Raw genomic sequence first — 19,567 nt, 5'->3', positions numbered from 1 at the left:
AATGCTGATACGTTGGAGTTACAAGTTACATTGGAGTTGTCAGTGTAACAAAAACATGAGCTTTATAAGTTGAGGTTCTGTCATCGTTTAAATTGATTTCCTGAATATGTAGAGCACCCAGTGGTTTTTCTGAATGGATACTTTTTTGAGAAAAGCTGAAATACATAGTTTCTAGAATTAAAACTTCCTGTTATACGTACCAAATGCTAAATATCTTGTGCTACAAAATGTGGAGTCCTTCTGTGTTTAATTATTTCATGTTCACAGTGGTGCTTATTAGCCTTTCAATATGGCAGTAATACTTATCTACTTGGCCTATCAGATATTGGATGGACTTTTCCTATCTGTATATATAAATAAAAATGAAAAGAATTCTAACCCCAGCTTCTTAATTTCATTATAGGTTTTTCTTTTTTACCCTCCTTCATAGTACTTCATAAATAAGGAAAATGGAATCTCCTTGCAAAAGATAGTAGCCAAATAAAGAGACTCCTCCTCCCCTTATCTTTGATAATTAAACTCTGGCAGTGATGCACTGGACCTTTTTATCTTCATGTTTGCACATGTCAAGGTCTACGAAGATTTTCAGAATGTTGGGGTGTCTAGAGAAGCAGTGAGGGCCTTGGGGAAATGCCTCCATTTTCATCTTGAGTGTGAGACTGTTTCCCCAGTTGATAGACAGTGTTTATGGATCCCGTTGTGCTCAGGATCCATATGGATCAGTTGTACCTCCACATATGTGGTAGTAAACAGCCAAAATGCAGATGGGTTTGGGGATCTTTGTGCTTTGCTTAATATACCCTTATAATGATTGTATAATATAAACAATAATAACTAAAAAAATTTGAAAATAGTATTTTGACAGTCACAGAAGGAGGAGCCAGAAATGTGTGACATTCATGGATTCATATTGGCAGAGAGGTTTGTGGGAGGCAAAATGCTACTAATTTGATATTCACTGAAACGTTTCACTGCTTCCTGTGAAAGATCAGGGCTTCCAGGTTTAACTGTCTGACTTTTTTCTACATTTTTGTCTTCTAGATTATGTTTAATGAAGAACTAGGGAGTCCATTTATTATAGCACACAGTGTTTCATTTGTAAAATCTGATACAAATTCACTAGCTGTGCTGCTGCTTAGGGTAGAAAAAGATGAATTGGACACAAAAGGAAGTGGATTTCATGTTACCTTGGAATGGGTTACGATTGCAGAGATAAGCAAAGAGGGTAAGTGTTTTAAGTTTATATTACTGGTGATTAATGTTTAAAAAAATAAAAATTGTGCTTTTATTTTTTGTCTTAGAAGTTGCTTTTCCACAACTGCTGATATTTCTTTTCCCCAAAAGTTCAATTTAGATTTTACATAGGTAATTTTTTCTTACATTTTGGGATCAAGCTATTGGTTGTAGGCCTAAATTCTGATAGACATTTGGAAAGCAGGAAGAAGTAAAGTTTTATGTATGTGTGGTGAAGATAATTAAAAAACAAGATAGAACTTTACTTTGATGTTATGAAATGAAATTTTGTTTTAGCTTGGTCTTGTAAAATTGAGGTTATACAAAACTAGTCCTAACTAATCTCTGTTTTACTTTTCAAAATGTTGTACAGCTGGATATGTGTCTTTGGTTATGGATTTTCTTGGTGTTCTTGTAGCTTCCAATTAACGACATAGTGGGATTGGAATTAGTATGAGATAAATATAACAACTGTAACATAAAAAAATAAATGCTGCATATTCTAAGTTTTCCTGCAATAAAAGTATGAAGTTATTACGTTAATTTTAGAGCTACACATTAAAAACATATTAGTTAGTGTATTAATACCTATTAATATATTATCCTAATAAAGTTTGGCAAATGGTACTTTTCATGTTCAATATGACCTTATATACATACATTAATATCATGATTTACATAAAGGATGCAAGACCCCATGCTTCACTGTCTGATTGAAAGATGCATGGATTAAATTAATATACCTTCTTGGCAAGACTGTGATATGGTCTTGCTCATTACCTTCCAAGAAGTATAATTTTGATACCGATAGAAACAAGATCCTTAAATACTTGAACTAAAGCAGTTGATTGCATCCTGTGGTCTTAATAGTCAAATGTTACTCAATCTCCTACATATATTGTAGGAATAGAATAGAATAGAATAGAATAGAATAGAATAGAATATTTCAGTTGGAAGTGACCTACAACAATCATCTAGTCCAACTGCCTGACCAATTCACAGATGATCAAAAGCATGTTGTCAAGGGCATTGTTCAAATGCCTCTTGGGGCATCAACAGACAGACTTGGGACTTCAACTACCTCTCTAGGGAGCCTATTGCAGTGTTTAAACACCCTCTCATTAAAGAAGTGCTTCCTAATGCCCAGTCTGAACTTCATCTGGTGCAGCTTTGAACCATTCCCACACGTCCTGTCACTGGATACCAGGAAGAAGAGCTCTCCACTTAGGAAGGAGGAAGGAAGAGCTCTCCTCCTTAGGAAGGCTGTAGAGAGCAATGAGGTGGCCCGTCAGCCTCATTTTCTGTGAACTAGACAAGCCTGAAGTCCTCACCCACTCTTCATAGGATATTCCTTCCAGCCCTTTCATCAGCTGTGTTGCCCTCAGTGACTTTATATATGTTTTCTGCTATTGAAATCTTGGGTGATGCCAATATATCTCAGAGAGACAGAAAACCACATGGGACTGACTGCCTTATGCTTTTGTGACCAGCTCAACAAGAAAAAGAAACCTCTGAACATTACTGGTTATAACTTAGAAGGCAAACTAAATCAGTAACACGGTCAGTCTAAACTAAGACTGTTGCTTAGTGAAAGCAGTAACACAAATTTTTATTATGTTGTCTAATACTGTACATTTTCATGAACAAATTCTTTTTAACAATGTGGGGTTTATAACTTATGACAAATAGTCATGGAATCCATAGACGTGGACTTAAAAATCTTTCAAAAAGTTTTACCAGTTTTCCAGCATTTCCAAGAAACAGATAAAATTTTTGAGATTATTGTCAGTAGAGATGTAAATAACAAGATTCAAAGCAAACTGAAGAGAAAAGTAAGTTTTGAGTTAATTTAAATAAACAACTCAAAAATCAGACTGATGTATGAACCAGTCTCAAAGACAAAACTGTTTTGAGGAATTAAAATTCTTTTCATCCTCTTTCATCCGTAGTCAATTGCTATGCTTAACTTTTCTTGAAACTTTGCCTGTGGGTGCAGTTCATCAAATCATATTGTAGTAAGAGTAAGTAGTTAATCAACAAGCCATTTCTCAAATTGCCAAAATCTGTGATTCATCAAAGCAAAGCCTTAAAACATAGTTATGTCTCTTGGCACTAAAAACTGTGAGAGTCTCTGCCATGTCTGCTTGGCCAGACAAAGTAATCACACCCACCACTATTGTATTACCTAAGAACATAAAAAATTGAAGTATGAAAATAAATCAGAATGGAGGGAGTGGTTAGGTCTGTTCACATCTTGTGTAGTACCTCAGAGGACTGTAACAAAGGTATACCCTTTCAAACTTTGTTATTTTCTTCAGCTAACCAATGTTTTAGGAATCCTCACTGTAAAAGCTTGAAATGAAGAACCACCTTGCTGCTTTATCAGGCTAAGAAAATATGGCATTAGCTTTCTTCTGACCTTCTCTACAAGAAAAATCATTCAGTATAAACTTACCAGAAAGATCATAAAGACTTACTTAAAACTTTTTGAAGTTCTGATGTTTGATTAAAAATACTCTACAAAGGTTTTGTCACACAACGGTAAGTTGTGATATTTTAATGCCTTTTAACCAGTGAGCAAATGCTGTAGGAGAGACGTACAAACTAATTTGTTATGTTTCAGTGCATGATTAGATTCTGTCAATTAAAAACAGCTTATTCACAGCGTGGCTAACCGCCCACTGCAACAAAAACATGCTCCTTTTGGTTATATATCTAAGCCAAAGTAATTTTTTAATGTTATAAAGCATGTTACCCTCTTGCTTGGAGTCTTCTAATTATATGAATGTCTTACTCTGTCTCTAATTAGAATGGTTGAATCTCTTCAGTTAATGCTGCCCTGCCTCCAGTCCAACCAAAGCTTCTAAGAAAAAGAGTGGTGCTTTAATTAACGCCATTAAGTACTGGAGTTACATTATAGTCCAGTTACTAACCTTTAATCCACTTCTTTCTTAGCAAAGAAGGTAACCAATTGAGAGGATTTAAATTATACCTGGGTTATTCATCAGCATCCAAAGGAGAGCAACGAAGATGGTGAAAGGCCTTGATGGGAAGCAGGCTGAGGAAGGGCTGAGGTCACTTGGTCTGTTCAGCCTGGAGGAGACTGAGAGGAGACCTCAGTCTACAACTTCTTTGTGAGGAAGAGGGGCAGACACTGATCACTTTTCTGTGGTGACCATTGACAGTACCTGAGGGAATAGCCTGAAGTTGTGTCAGAGGAGGTTAAGGTTCAGTATTAGAAAAAGGTTCTTCACCCAGAGGGTGGCTGGGAGCTGGAACAGGCTCCTCAGGGAAGTGGTCACAGCACCAAGCCTGACAGAGTGCAAGAAGCATCTGGATGATACTCTCAGGCATATAGTGTGATTCTTGGGGATGGATGGTCCTGTGTAGGGCTAAGACTTCGATTTGATTATCCTTGTGGGTCCCCTCCAACTCAGCCAATTCTGTAATTTTGTGATTATTATCTATGTTCTCCTATGACTTTGATGTTTCTCTAAGTTTAACACTGAGGTCAAACAGGAACCCATTTTGGAGAGCTAGGGGGACATAGAGGATTTTTACCATCATAATCTCTGGTCTTGTCTAATGTATCTGCTGATTGGGAAATCTAATGATTTCCCAATTTCTTGCAAGTAAAGTCGTAACTACAAGTGCAATGATTTCTTTTAATGAAGAGATGAAGCAGGAATGTGAAAAACTAAACAATTCCTGGGGATGATTTTATCACCTGTGACAATTTTATCAAGTTGTTCATGAAGACTGTGGGCAGTAAGATTCTGATGGAAAAAGAACAAACGTGCTAGAACCTGTGACTTTACTGGTGTTTGGAGTCAGGAGTACCCATGTGTTTTAGAGCACAGTAGGGAGTGATGTGGTCCTTGATGCCAGTAGCTGACATGTGGGACCTCCCTTTTAGGGAGCAGTGCCTTAAAAGAGTTGAGGAGTATGGGCATTTTCCATATGAGTAAAATATTACCACTAGCTATTTCATTGTTTCTCAGGTTTTTACAGCAGCTTGAAAATTATTTGGAAAACTTGTTTGTACAGAGACTGTGCTGGGCTAGCTGTGATCAACAAAGACATCATAAATAAAAAAGGCAATCTTAGAATGATCCAATATTTAACAAACTTATTGGGAAATAGAAATTTTCTTTTAAAATACGGTCCTCTGATTTAAGCAGTAGATTTGCACAGTGTTTTTGAGTGTGATGTGATATTTGTCTTCCAGAAAAATATTACCACTTTTTTTTTTTTTAATAGGTGTTCATAAATATGAAATCATTAAAAGGAGAGTTTTACAAGGAAAATCAGTCCCCCATTATGCAGCAATAGAGCAAAGTGGAGATGGTCTAATGATTGTTTCCCACAAACCATTCAAATTTATGGAAAGTGAAAGTGACAAATTAGAAGAAAATGATGATCCAAAAATATTAAATGAAAAGAAAGGTAAGACTTATCTGGCAAGTTATGTAGGCTGCTCTCTTCTTTGGCTTAGAAAATATCTTGTCAGTTTAGCATTTGTTTGGAAACTCTAGCTATAAATGTTTGTTTTAGTATCTGTCTTCTAGACAGATTGGCTACTTCTTCTGTTTGTTTGTTTTTTGCTTAAACCTATATGAGGTGCTTTTTTGGATAGGAGACACAATTTTTCTGTCTTAAGAAAGAGGCTATTTTGGAAACAGAACTATACTAAGTATTTGATAGTAGTTGGATTGGTAACACCTAAATTTATGCATCTGGCTGAAGTACTCAAATTAGGAAACCAGTCTTCCTGGATGGGAGGAGGGCATTGACCCCCTCAAATTGTTGTTCCTAAGAAAGCTTTTTGATATATAATTTACTCCAGCCTAAAATTTAAGTAATAATTTTAAAAAACCTTTTCCTTTTCAAAGAATGAGAATCCTGTAAAAGATTTCCTTCAGTGGGAAAGCGGTTCAGAAAAAAATAATTTCAACAAAAGGCATTCATACTTTATTTTCTTTGCAATCAAAATAAAACTAAATATCTAAAAACTTATTAATAAAGTTGTTTATTCTTAAGTATGACTTATGTTGTATGTAGTTACATAGTATTATTTCAGGTTTTATTTTTGCTTTTGAATATGAAGCATTTGTTAATGAACAAGTCCTTTGGAACACAGTACAAAAAGATCAAATTTCTGGAATGTGTTGACATTGCAAACTGAGATAAACATAACGTTGTACACATAATTGTATTAGGAATAGTCTGTACATATAAATTTGAGGCAAAGGAGTTCTTCAGTGGATTGAGCACCATAATGCAATATCTATGCAGGTGTCACCTGCATTAGCTAGTTCAGTGCTTTAAGGATTTTAAGGGCTTGAGTTGTGGGCTAAATATGAATAAAAAAACACAGTAAAGAGTATTATATGGCTCTTAACATAGCTCATTTTATGCATGTTTGTGCACATAGAGTGTTACCCAGAAATCTGTAATGTGTGAAATACTCTTTGCATCAATACCTTTAGAAAACTTCCCGTGGCACAAAAATCTAATGGTAAAGAAAGTACTGCAACCTGAACTCCTAGTTTAGAGAAAAGTCTAATACCTCTCTAAGAGAGAATTTGTCTTTTGCTAGACCTAAGGTAGACTCTAATTTTAGTTGCATGGTTATATAAAATTGCAGGCATAAAAGACTTTTAATATAGATACAATCTGTGTCAATGTTCAGAATTCTGAAGGCTGTCATGTCTCAGATACTAATAGCTTCTGGGAAGTATAATTGTAGCACCTGTGACTGATCCATTGCAAACAGGAAACTCGTGGCAGTGGGCAACAGAGCAAGAGTCCTTCCAGTGTCACAGTTACTGATATGAAGCTTAAATCAATAAAACCTCATGTCGTGTTGTGACAACTTGAGAGCTTCCAAAGGGAGCCAGTACTGTACTTTTTCTCCAAATAGAAAGGTCACTCATACAAGATTACTCTTTAGAAAATGTATTCATCTGTATTTGTATTTTCTGTGACCAACTGTGACCAACCAGTCATGTTGCCATAGCCTTCCTTTTGTATAAACATTTCCCTTAAAAGGCCACTTCTTCTAGTAGTTTAATAGTAAAGAAAGATATCAGACAGATTTTAGACCAAGTAGAAAAAGTCAATCGCTACTTCTGGACAGGCAGTTTTATTTCATCTCCATTAGCTGAGGCAGATTAAGACTACTTGGTCTTCCAAAATCATTTCTGTTAAATAGTCAGCATAACCTCTGGCAAAATATGTAAGAAAACATGTTCACATCTCTGAATGGCATATAGTTCTGAACATTCAGTAGCTTAGAAGTACCACTGTACCTGATGTCTCTTCAACCAGATTATTAATCATTAATGTTTCAGTGTATTTAAGTACATTTTGGCTATCAATTTTGTCATGCTTCAGTAAACTTAAGAGTAATAGTTAATGTCCATTGTATAACTCTACCAGCATATTTGAGTATAGACATGAATATAAATTACTTTCCAAATGAAGGACACAGACAAACTTGATTGCTAAAAAAGTGTTTCTTCATTTTATGATCAGAATATATTTTGTGTAAATTGTTCAGAGTAAAAGTTAATTTCCACTCTTTCACAAAATTTCATATGTCCCAGCATTGTATGCTGTGGGGTCCAGTAATCCTTGTATCCTTATAATCTAGTTTGTATTTTCCTGCATGTTTCCAATTGTAGACCCTCTTTATTACTGGCAGCAGACCGAAGATGATGTGACCGTAACAGTTCATCTGCCTCAAGACATCACTAAAGATGACATAAAAGTACATTTTTCTCCTGATAACATATGTGTTACACTGAGAGACCAGCCTCCTTTAATGGAAGGAAAACTCTATTCATCTGTGGACCATGAAAGCTGCACCTGGATAATTAGAGAGAGCAAAAGGTATTGTATATGATTTTAGTTTTCCTGTTGGTAGGAACTGATTTCAGAGTTTATACCGTATTCTCTGGGAATGGGCTCTTTTAATGCTACACCCAATGTCCCTTCTTGCAAGAATCTGTTTCCTCTGCTGAAAACAGTTCACTGTCTTTTGCAATGCTGTCTCACAATACTGTTTTTTTATCTAATTGTAAAGTAATCCCCCACCACACCCTCCTTTTACAGTTAACTTGCCAGGAAAAAAAAAGCCAACCAAAACACTCAAACACCAAAATGTTAAACATAGATTTGTAAGCAGAGTCAACTTGAATGTATCTCATTGTTTGTGTTAATAATTTCTCTTTTTACTTCAACTTTCCACAAACAAGCTCTTTTAGTAATAATGTAACAGAAATTCTTTAGGTTTGACTTATAATTTCCTTATTATACTTTCCTAATCAATTATACATTATGTACATTATAGAAAATGAATCTGTGTGAACCTAATATGCTGTAGACCACAAATAGAAATATTCATACTTTTATTTGAGAAGTAAATTTTAGTTTTCTTTCTGAAATAAAAATATGAAATAATGGGGGAGAAAAATTCAGATCTCCCTAAAACAGTCAGATTTTTGTTTTGTGAGTTGTCTAGTTTTCACACTCTGCCTGGACTGAGCCATATATTCACTCACCACGCTGGTCAGGCTAACTCAGGGAGATATTCACACTCTTATAATGAACTCAAGGAGAAACATGTACATCACCAGTTTATCTACAGCAAAGGCCACCATTTGTGTCAAGATCAGGTCCCCAAAAGGTTAAATGTAAAAAACAGTAATTCTCCAGAAGAATTATATGTTTGTATATAGATTATACTAATACTGTATATTAAACTTCATGACTTCATGTTTGTTGGTTATTAGGTATCATGCTGAAAAATAACTGAGTAACTCAATTTTTTTATTCAGTTGAGTGAGTGATATTGCATGAATCTCAGGCTTACTTTAATGAGAAATAGTAATTCCATATTTCAGTGTAATTAGTTGCACTCGGTTCTTAATGTTTATACTGAAGTGCCACTATAAATCTGTTGATTAGAAGTCTAAAACTTGCTCCAAATGTCTTCTGTAAAAGTGTACTATTTCTAATACCAATGAAATTGCTTCAGAAGCTGATTCAGAGTTCACCAAATAGTTGTTGCTATGATACAGTAGTTAGTAACTTAAAAGGTTTTCTGTCAGAAACACTATAGCTGTTTTTGCTGGAGACCCTGTAAGTGTATCTAAAAATTGAGTGTAATAGAACTAACTTTAATTTTATGGTTATATCTATGTGTTTGTCTAAGAGAGTATTTAAATGGAATTGCTGTGTTGGTGCATCGGGCTAAGTGTCTAATTTTGCATTTAGTTAATTAGTTATTCCTAATAATTTAATGATTATTCTCTGTTGAGAAATGATTATTCTGTTGGGGTTTTTTATGTTACAGAAATCTTACTTCTTCTGAGACATTATTTTAGATAGTATATATAATTAACTGTTGTAGTATTTCTGAAGTCTATTAAAACAAATATTTTTGTCCTAGATGTCCACACTTAAGTAGCCCTAGGAACCACTACTTATGTTTCAAATAAACAACTATAGTAAAAGTCTGGCAGTATTTGAAAAAATTGCTTTACAAGTGATCTCCTGCTGTATATGAAATATTTTAATGAGTCTGCTTCAGGGGAAACTGCATTTACATTGAAAACCCTGAGGTTTGTGCTTAGGCTTTTAGAAATCAATCCTTGGTCTGTTTTTCTTTAGAATATTTTTTCTTAGAATGGTTTGTTTTATAATTTGAATGCTAATGGTTTCTGTGATTTTCATTATTAATTCAGCTTGAAGAGAAGTGCTCTAATCTAGAGGATTTTTTTACTAATCTGACAAATGGATATAGTGTTTTCATGTACTACTCTTTGTATTCTCTTTGCATTTTAGTTTGGAAATTTCTTTAATTAAGAAAAATGAGGGATCCCGGTGGCCAGAGTTAATAGTTGGTGACACAAGAGGGGAATTCATTATGGACCCTTCCCAATGCTCCGAAATAGCTGAAAGCCTGATGCATCTGACTTCTGAAGTAATGGTAAAGAGTTGAAAATAAAGCATTCAAAATTCTTGTACATTTGCATGTTGTCTTTTCTTGATATCCTAATTTGCAGTTCATTGACCTGGTTCATTAGTTCACTTACTATTCAGACTCCTAACTACCTTCATTTTTAATTGAAACTCTTAACAAACAAATGGGACTAGAGTTGTGAATGTATTTTCAACAGTAATATCATCTTCATATGAGACTCAATTTAGCTTCCATGATAGTGTCTGTGCACCAAACAGAAGCCTGATTTAACATTGAAAATAAACTTTGTTCCCACCATTTAGGATGTGACCATTTGTTTTAAAGCAGTTAATTTGATTTTGGAGACTGTCTGTTTCTTGTTTATCAATAGGTTAGCAATACTTTAGGGATACTGTACATACTGTGAGCGTAAATGACATGTTTAAAAACATGACTCATGAACTTTCTGGCATTATTGTTATGCAGGAAGTCTACTTAAAACAAAATAAAATGTAATTTTTAAGTGCTGTTTGCTTGATACTTCCCCTTTGGTTTAATTAGAAAATGGCAACTCATCTAAAATTTTTGAAGTGTGATTCCTTGTGGTTCTTGATGTATCAGTTTTGGATTATTACTTTTTTTAAATAAGGCTGAAAAGTGTTACTAAATTCTGTTTAGTACTTCAAATTGATTCCTCTCCTCTCTCCCTCACTATTTGTGAGTAAAATATTGTAGTATATCTTTTGACTATAGATTCTTTGGGAACTTCAAATATCTTTTCTTTTATACCCCATACTGAGGTTAAAATGATTTTTTTATTGTAGTTTTCATTAATTTAAAAAACATTAAACATATTTAAATAAATTAAATTTTTTATTAGCAAAGCTAAAAGGAAACATGTATTGAGAGCTCCTCACAAAATTAATTAATCCATTTTTTAATAGCATTTTCAATAACAGGCTGAAACAAGCTTACACTGGTGTACATTTACTAAATGTACATAGCTTTTCAGGGTTGTATACTTTTGCTACTTAGAGAAGGGAATTTATTGACCATGTTTTAGTTGCTTATGTGCCTTTCCTCAAACTGAAATGGATTTTATTATACCTACCACTCATGCTGTCCTCCACATCAGAAACGGTTCTATTAATTTTGAATAATTTCATAATAGCTTAATCTTTCAGTATGTATGGATAGGCAAATGATTCTTCCAGTTCTATTGATTTTTTTGTTGTTGTTGTTATGTAAAGAGATTTATATTTTTTTTTTCTATAGTTTGGATTTTCAGTGTAGTCCATTGTCTTTATTTCAGAATCCAAACCCTGAAAAGGAAAAACCACCTTGTAATGCTCAGGAATTAGAAGAATGTGATGCTTTCCTTGAAGATGGCGCAAGCTTGTGCAGATTTGATGGTGATACCTTGAAAGTTACTCATATAGTAAGTACTGCAAGTTACTACAGAAATACTTTAAAACATTTTTATATGCAAGTTGAATTCTATTATCGGTACAAAAATTGCAAACTCTTGAAAACACATACATTTCTTCCATAACATCATATCACAGTAGCAACAGAAATTGTCCACCCAGATGTGTCTTTCAGTGTCATTTTAATATAAAAACAAGGCTCCTTTTGTTCTGATTTAAAAATATATATACTTTCACAAGTCAGCCATTTGAAAAAGCAAAGTTATGTCAAAATAATTATAAGAAAAGGGTCTTTTTCAGTGGCATAATATTCTCTAGATGGCTTAGTTTGCAATTTTCTTAGTAATTTTTCAGATAGCCTGGTAGAAAGTGGACCCTTTTTACTAAGAAGGTGGAACATAGATCACTTTATGATACTTCTTTGTCAATCACAGTGAAAATAACAGATTGTAGTCAAAATGCTTTAATAATAGGCTTGATCTGGGCTGTAAGCAACCTTGACTAACAGTAAAATGAGAACCTGATCTGGTCATCCGGCTAGAGTGGGAAACAGCAAAATCTTACAAAAACATTACAGATCAACTCATTGTCTCGTGGTTGTTTGGGGTTTTTTTCAAGATGTTTCTATTAAGCTTGTAATAAACATTGGTTTTGCACCCCATCACTACCCTGTGTCACACAAAGTACATGTAGGATAACCTGTTTTGTACAAACATATCATAGTTACAGGATAAGATTTGATTCAGTTCATAATTTTCTGTTTCCTCTGAAAAAGCTAGAGAAGAAGTCTGAAGTCTGTATCTTAGAGAGCTTGGTGTTTTGTTTGGTTCTTTTTTTTCTTCCTTGATTTTTTTTTTTAATCTCTTGTCTTTTTTTCTCTGGCAGTACAGATACATGGCTCCACCAAAAAAATAGTCTGTTTTGTGGATACAGTGTGATAGACAGACATTTGTCGGTAGATAAAATCTGTTACTGGTAGGAGGATATTTTACAGAAACTCATTTCAAAGGGATTTCAGCTATTCAGTGATACACCAAACACATCAGGCATAAGTAGAAATAAGAGGTTCAAACTGAATAAAAGGAAAAACAACTATTGTTGTAGCATGGTTTGGGTTGCCTAGTAAGTTGTGCAGCTTCTATCCCTGAGGTTTTCAAGCCCAAACTGGATACAGTCCTGAATAACTGAGCCTAAACTACTGCTTCTCACTCTGAAGGGTAAGATTGTGTCCAAGAGACATTTCCCAGATCAGGAGGAACATGAGATCATGGCATCAAGAAAGGTTGCTTTCTAGTGGGCAGCAAGAGATTATGGTGCAAGTTTGAACTCCACAAAATGTTTGTAAAGAGTTCCTAAAATGGGTGGCATAAAAGTAATTCAAAGGTTAATGTGTGTCAAGCATTATGGACAAAGGACAGTTACTGTGGATAGGAAATTTTTGTTTCAACTTCATCTATGTGAACTTGTGGTTTTGGTCCTTGTTGGAGTGTGTAGGAATATGAGTATTTCAGTATATTTTTCAGCTTACAGAAATGTATTTTCATTTTTATTTAGTTCTTCTTTCAAGTTGTTTGGGGGTTTTTTTGTAAGCATTTCAGGGGCCTGTTCCTTCACAAATGTGGCTGGTACAGCTTTTCACCCACAACTCCTACAAACATATTTATTGACAAGTGTGCCAATCTGATATTTAGTAATTATTTGATTGTAACTAAATTAAAAATGTTGACATTTTCTAGTTTTGTATTCTGACTAATTCTTGTTTCAGTGCTTACCAGCTTTTACCCTGTTGGCTTTGCAGAAAACCAGACATGATTACTTAGAGAGAATCTTTTCCTAACATTAGAAGTTGCAGGTTAGGATCCTCTATCCTAGAAAACCATTTCTGCACAAAACACATTCCCATTTGCTTGTATACTAGACGTAATGTTTCTCTAAATAGTATCCCAAGGAACTTAATTGCATCTGTTTGAAATGTGTTAGGTATCTGTGATGTATTGAGCTATTGACCAGTGGGGATGCAGCATAATGTATTCAAACATTTTGTCAACTAGCAGACATGAAAACATTGATCATCTAACTTTAGCAGATGTGTAACAGAATCTGCTTTTTATGCTTTGAATCAATATTTGTTTTGTTTTCAGATTAATCTTGGAAGCAACCAGTATCTTTTCTCAGTTGTTGTGAATCCCAGAGAAATGCCATGCTTCTGCCTGAGACACGATGTTGATGCTCTTCTCTGGCAACCTCACTCTGACCAACCAGAGAACATGTGGGAACACATTGCAACTTTTAATGCTTTAGGTAGGAAATTAAGTTCTGTGCCACACACCTGAAACTTTTCTATCTGAATGCTTTTAGTATGGTTACTAAAAGTAACCATACTAAATAGTTGATATTTAGTATGGTTGATATTTCTCTTACTTAAATCTGAATTGGAAGTTACTATAATTTTGCTGATAGCAGCGTGGTAGCTTAGTTTTAGACATAAGAGAGCATAGAAATAAAATGCTTATGCTCTGGAAGGAAAATAAGCCTTTTCAGACCATGTACAGGATGCAAGCACAGTACTGCACAGTTAAAAGGAGAGTTCCTTGGATAAGTGAACTTGAATTAGAGACTTGAAAAGCACAATCACCACATTAACACCCACACAGAAAACATCCAGGAGATAGCTGCAGTTAATTGATTATGTGTCTAGGTATATGTGAACTTAAGGTAAGATGTTTTAATAAGAGACCTCTAGATTTTTGTTGTCTCATTGTCCCATGTCATAACCATTGCCATGCATTGTTCAATGGGAGTGAAGCAAATAACCTTCCAGAAAGATGGTAGATCATTTGGCAAAGATTGTGTCTCAAACCTCTTTACAAAAGTGTGAAAAGAAATCAGTCTGAAATAAGTCTGTTTGCTAATAGAGTCCTGTAATGAAAGAGAAAAAGGAAGATTTTTCTCCTTCTGAGTGAATATTAACAGAAATTACAGTGTGTTGAAAAGTAACTAATTTTTTTCAGTCAGTTTTAAATAGAAAACAGGTTTTAAGTGTCTGTTCGAGATTAGAGAGGCTCAGAAATCTTAATTTTTAGATGTAATTACACACTGGGAGATGAAGGGAGAGAAAAGAGTTATTCTGCTAATATTGGGTGAAGATTGCCCTTATGGGCCATATCTGTGCCTTATGATCCTGCTGAGAAAATGAAAGACCTTGTGGGGCTTCTATCTAATTGTACATACATATGTATAAAAAACACCAGTTAAGATGGTGTACAGAAGAATTGTATATTGGCATTAAACTGGTTAATGCATCCCTCCAGAAACTGTTACCTTATGTAATAAGAACATATATCTTCTTTTTCTTGTTACTAATTGCATATTATTTTTTAAGTTAAGCTTGGTTTTGTATCGACCAGTTAAAGCACTCCCAAAACCCATATATTACTTTTCCCTTCTGCTTGGTTTTGGGCCACACAGGTTATGTCCAAGCATCAAAGCAAGACAAGAAGTTCATGGCTTGTGCTCCAGATTACTCCTACGCTGCTCTTTGCGAGTGCTTGCGACGAGTTTTCATCTATCGTCAGCCGACTCCTCTGGCCACAGTTCTCTACAACAGGAAGGAGGGAAGACAAGTAGGACAGGTTGCTAAGCAGCTAGTAGCAACCCTGGAATCAAATGATCCTATCTTAGGCTTTCAAGCTACAAATGAGAGATTATTTGTTCTCACAACAAAAACCTTGTTTTTAATAAAGGTGAACTCTGGAAATTAATTATTCAGTGTGCTCTGCTGTAGTTTGTGTTAACAATTTGTTGTAGAACTGGATAGGTAGATGATCTCACAAGTTCAATGCAATTTGCTGAAATTCAAAAAGGGGATGTTTTACAGGGGAATCAAACTTTTTCATTAGAATATGTCTGTAAGATAGCGACAAAGTTTTTCGACTTTGCTGCCACTGAAATAAGCTTTTTCAGAGCTATGGGAAAGTGTCTTCTGCATCAACAGCTTTGTCAAAGCAGTTGTCAGAGGCTGCTACTACACATGTGAATAGATTTATGCATTGTTTGTTCCAAATGACTTTGTTTGCCATAATTCTGAATTTTGAGAATTCACTTCTGTTTTTAAATACCACTGTTTACCTAAGACAAAAGTAGTCAGATAAAGAGTTACAAGCGTATGATGTGCAAAGTAGAATGTATCATTAAAAAAAAAATCCCCAATCCAAATACTCTTGACCAAAAACTTTTGATATCTTGACATTCAGCAGTATTGAGTAAAATGTGAATGAAATTAATGGAGTGTTACGTGTCTTATACAGGTACTTAAGTGGAGCAATTTCATGGCATATGCACATTTTAGATTTTTGATTTGGGACTTACTTATGCTTGCAGTGCAATCTGTTCATATTTTAAGAGACACTAGAATACCTTCTAGTAGCTTTTTCCAGAAGCAAAGTAAGGGTCAATGTATAGCTGGTAGATACACATTGAATGCTATTAGTTAAGGTCTGGTTATACTCTCAGTTGTGCCATTTTCATTTGACTTTGTACTTCATCTCAAGTGACTCATTTACAATGAGAAAATGGATGACAGAAAAAGCACCAATATTGTAAAAAGCACTGGTATTGTAACCTGGGATGGGAAACTCAGAAGTGCTACTTCTGCCTCTGATCCCACTGTAAATGCTGTGTTATTACTCAACCATTCTGTCTGTGATGCTCAAGTCCAGGTGTGGTATATTTGCAACATAAGAGTACTCAGGCCAGTGAGGATGCTTTGGTTTAACAAAGGGCTGTGGTTGAGTTGAATAGTTGTGTCTGAAGATTTTTGGGTTTATTTTCTTTTTTCTTTAAATTGACATTGTCAATACATTTAAACCAAAGGGTCAGTTGTGACAGCTTCACCCTGGATTGGGGTTTTTTTCATAGTTTGCTTAAAACTCCATAACGAAGAATACCTAATATATTGTGTACTGGCAGGAAAGCTGCTGTTATCTGTGGTACCAAAGTACTGAGAGAGTCACAAATACAAGTGGCCTTCTAGTTTGCATCTCTCTTCTGATATCATTTCAGAACTCTGTTAAGAGTATTGAGAGAAAAATAAGTGTTGGTTTAGTTGTGATTGTTTTTACTCTCCTGTAAATTCTCCAGACTTGTATTGGTGAACTGATTAAATAATGAGTGAGAATTTAAGAGGGAGGCAAGCAGTTGTACCTTGCAAAAACCCTTGCAGAAACTTTCCAAGGAACCTGATTTTCCTTCTCCTTACAGCAGGATTATGTCGTATATCTAATATTGAAAAGTTTTTCCTTGCTCTTTTAAAACTATCTTGGAAATGCTTTTTCAAAAGGCTCAGTGAATGTATTACCATTTCATGACTGGTTTGCATCTAAATTTTAATTGTTGGGCAATAATGTCAAACAAGGTGGTAGAATTCCTGCAGAGGTCCTGTAGAAAAGATTTGATATAGCTTATTACTTTGCAGCATAAAGTAAGTGCTTTTACATGTATATGAATATTACTTAGTAACCTGAGATTTAATCATTGTGAACACGGAGTTAAGAACATGATATTTGGGAAGTGGAGGAGTGAAGGATTCATAGGCAACATGATTTTGTCACCTTGGGTCTACTGCAGGAAGCTTCAATATAGATGAGAATTTTAGCTTTGTCAAATTCATCTTGCTGTGAGGTAGATATCTGGAAACATGCTCTGCTGTCTCAGGCAACAGTGGAAACAAATAAAATGGTTACCTCTTCAGAGGCTATATTACAATATGTAATGACTAAAACTCACATTCTGCCCAAATATGTGTCCATTTCAAGGGAGTTCTTGTTTACTCTGGAAATAACTGAACATCCCTTTTTCCATGTTACTCATCTGTTTGCAATCATGGTGTTCTCAAAAGGGATGTATTAAATACTCTCTTATTTTGCTTTCTATGAGAGTTAAGGATATTTTATTATTTAAAAGATTTGTTATCTTGAGGAACCTGGCATGCTGTTACAGGGCAATCCCAAGCACAAAAGCAGGGTGGGCAGGAAATGGATTGAGAGCAGCCCTGGAGAGAAGGACTTGGGGGTGTTGGTGGGTGAGAGGCTGGACATGAGCTGGCAATGTGTGCTTACAGACCAGAGAGCCAAACGTCCTGGGCTGCATCACAGGAACCATGACCAGCAGGTCGAGGGAGGTGATTCTGCCCTGGTGAAACCAGGTGAAAATGTGAAACCAGCTGCCCTGGTGAAACCCCACCTGGAGTGCTGTGTTCAGCTCTGGGTCCTCAACATAAGGAAGATGTGGACCTGTCAGAACGAGTCCAGAGGAGGGACATGAAGATGATCAGAAAGCCGGAGCACCTCTGCTATGAAGACAGCCTGTGGGACTTGGGGTTATTCAACCTGGAGAAGAGAAAGCTCTGGGGAGAACTTATAGTACCTAAAGGGGGCCTGCAAGAGAGTTGGGGAGGGACTTTGGACAGGGACATGTAGTAATAGGACAAGGAAGAATGGCTTTAAACTGAAAGAGGGTAGGTTTAGATTAGGATTGGAAGAAATGCTTTACCTTGAGAATGATGAGTCACTGGAACAGGTTGCCCAGTGCAACTGTGGCTGCCTTCTCCCTTGAATTGTTCAAGGCCAGGCTGGTGGGGCTTTGAGCAACCTGGTCTAGTGGAAGGTATCCCTGCCCATGGCAGGGGGGTTGGAACTAGATGGTCTTTAAGGTCCCTTCCAACCCAAACCATTCAGTAATAACTAAATGGCTGCAAGCCACTGGGATGCACTCACTATCAGTATTTCCATTTCTGCGTTCATTAACATTTAAGGCTCATTTATTCAGCATATCCTGAGCAGGCTTATACAAAGTATAGAATGTGGATTTTTAAAATAAATGGTCTGAGAACTGAGAATCATGCTTCAATTTTTCTAGGATTTTATTTCTTGAAATCTTACATTTTAAGAGACAGTTCTTCCAGAGAGGTCTCAGTCACAATCTGTTTACAGAATTTCTGAGAAATTATTTGGCTATTACAGATTTGCATTATTTGCTTTTAGTATTCTTTTTCAGTGCTTTCCTTGGCTGCATGTTTGAAATGTATCATGTATTCTTCTACAACTTTAAATAAATGGAAAAAATGTAAAATTTATTAATAAAGGAGTTTTTAATTATTTTAAAGGATTTATGTTAATTTCAAATCTGTATCCTTCCTATGCTACTGAAATAAAATAGAAAAATAGAAATAAATCCTTAAAGTAAGACTTACGTTAAGGAGCTTTCTGTTAGGGCAAAGTTCTAAAGGGTGTCTGCTGCAGGACTGTGGCACTATTGCACTCCTCACTTATCTCTGTGAAATCTTGTTAATGTTTAATTTCTGCCAACATACAAATTTACAGAGGTAGTTACTGGAGGGGGTTGATAAGTATTCAGGTATATTCTTGTTTTAAAGTGCACATTGCACCTCTTATCCTGTGTCTTTTTTTGTGTGCAAGACCCAAATGATCTGGGCAAACCCTTCTAGGTGGAAGAGGGAGATCTGCCCTTCCTTCCTCTCCCCCACCTCAGCACTTCCTTTTTTGCAGGAAACTAAAGAAGAAGGATTTGATCTGTGTGTATGTCCTGTGTCAGAAAGTGGCTCTTCATTAATGAAGCAGTCGACCCTGTGAGAGTAGAAATAAGGTTGAAGCTTATATTTTATTTCAGTTTTCTGTACTTTGTTTCAATAATGCACCGCTAGAACTTTGTAATTTCCTTGCCTTCTGTCGATTTGCTTTCACTTCTCATTATGCAGCCCAGATGAACTTGAAGCCTGCAGTCAATCACACATTAATTTCGGTTTAAAAATTTGTGCTACCAGTCCTATGTGCCATTTGTAACACATTTCTGGAAGTCTGGTGGGATTTGTTTCTCCTCCCCGTTTTTATCTGTGCTATGGATAAAGATCAGCAAGGTCAAA

At 35.5% G+C, this 19,567-nt stretch overlaps 1 protein-coding gene across 3 annotated transcripts in view; it reads left to right on the top strand.

Moving 5' to 3' along the window:
- The window catches only part of NUDCD1 (NudC domain containing 1), a 37,497-nt gene extending 18,689 nt beyond the window's left edge, over window positions 1-18,808 (top strand). For 2 of the 3 annotated variants that reach the window (XM_051785407.1, XM_051785408.1), the window contains 7 exons: window positions 1,042-1,225; window positions 5,494-5,679; window positions 7,920-8,127; window positions 10,084-10,228; window positions 11,514-11,639; window positions 13,770-13,929; window positions 15,097-18,806. In XM_051785407.1, the coding sequence (XP_051641367.1) occupies window positions 1,042-1,225; window positions 5,494-5,679; window positions 7,920-8,127; window positions 10,084-10,228; window positions 11,514-11,639; window positions 13,770-13,929; window positions 15,097-15,389 (1,302 nt within the window). In that variant the 3' untranslated portion in view covers window positions 15,390-18,806. Of the gene's footprint in view, window positions 1-1,041; window positions 1,226-5,493; window positions 5,680-7,919; window positions 8,128-10,083; window positions 10,229-11,513; window positions 11,640-13,769; window positions 13,930-15,096 lie in introns of all 3 variants that reach the window. The other variant, XM_051785410.1, reaches the window with a different exon arrangement.
- The last annotated feature ends 759 nt before the right edge of the window (window positions 18,809-19,567 follow it).

This window comes from Manacus candei, unplaced genomic scaffold, assembly GCF_025592945.1.
Source record: "Manacus candei isolate 608988 ecotype Guabito, Panama unplaced genomic scaffold, ASM2559294v1 h1tg000019l, whole genome shotgun sequence".
Lineage (NCBI taxonomy): Eukaryota > Metazoa > Chordata > Aves > Passeriformes > Pipridae > Manacus > Manacus candei.
The sequence above is the reverse complement of the archived record's forward strand: the minus strand, read 5'-3'. Positions and strand labels throughout refer to the sequence as shown.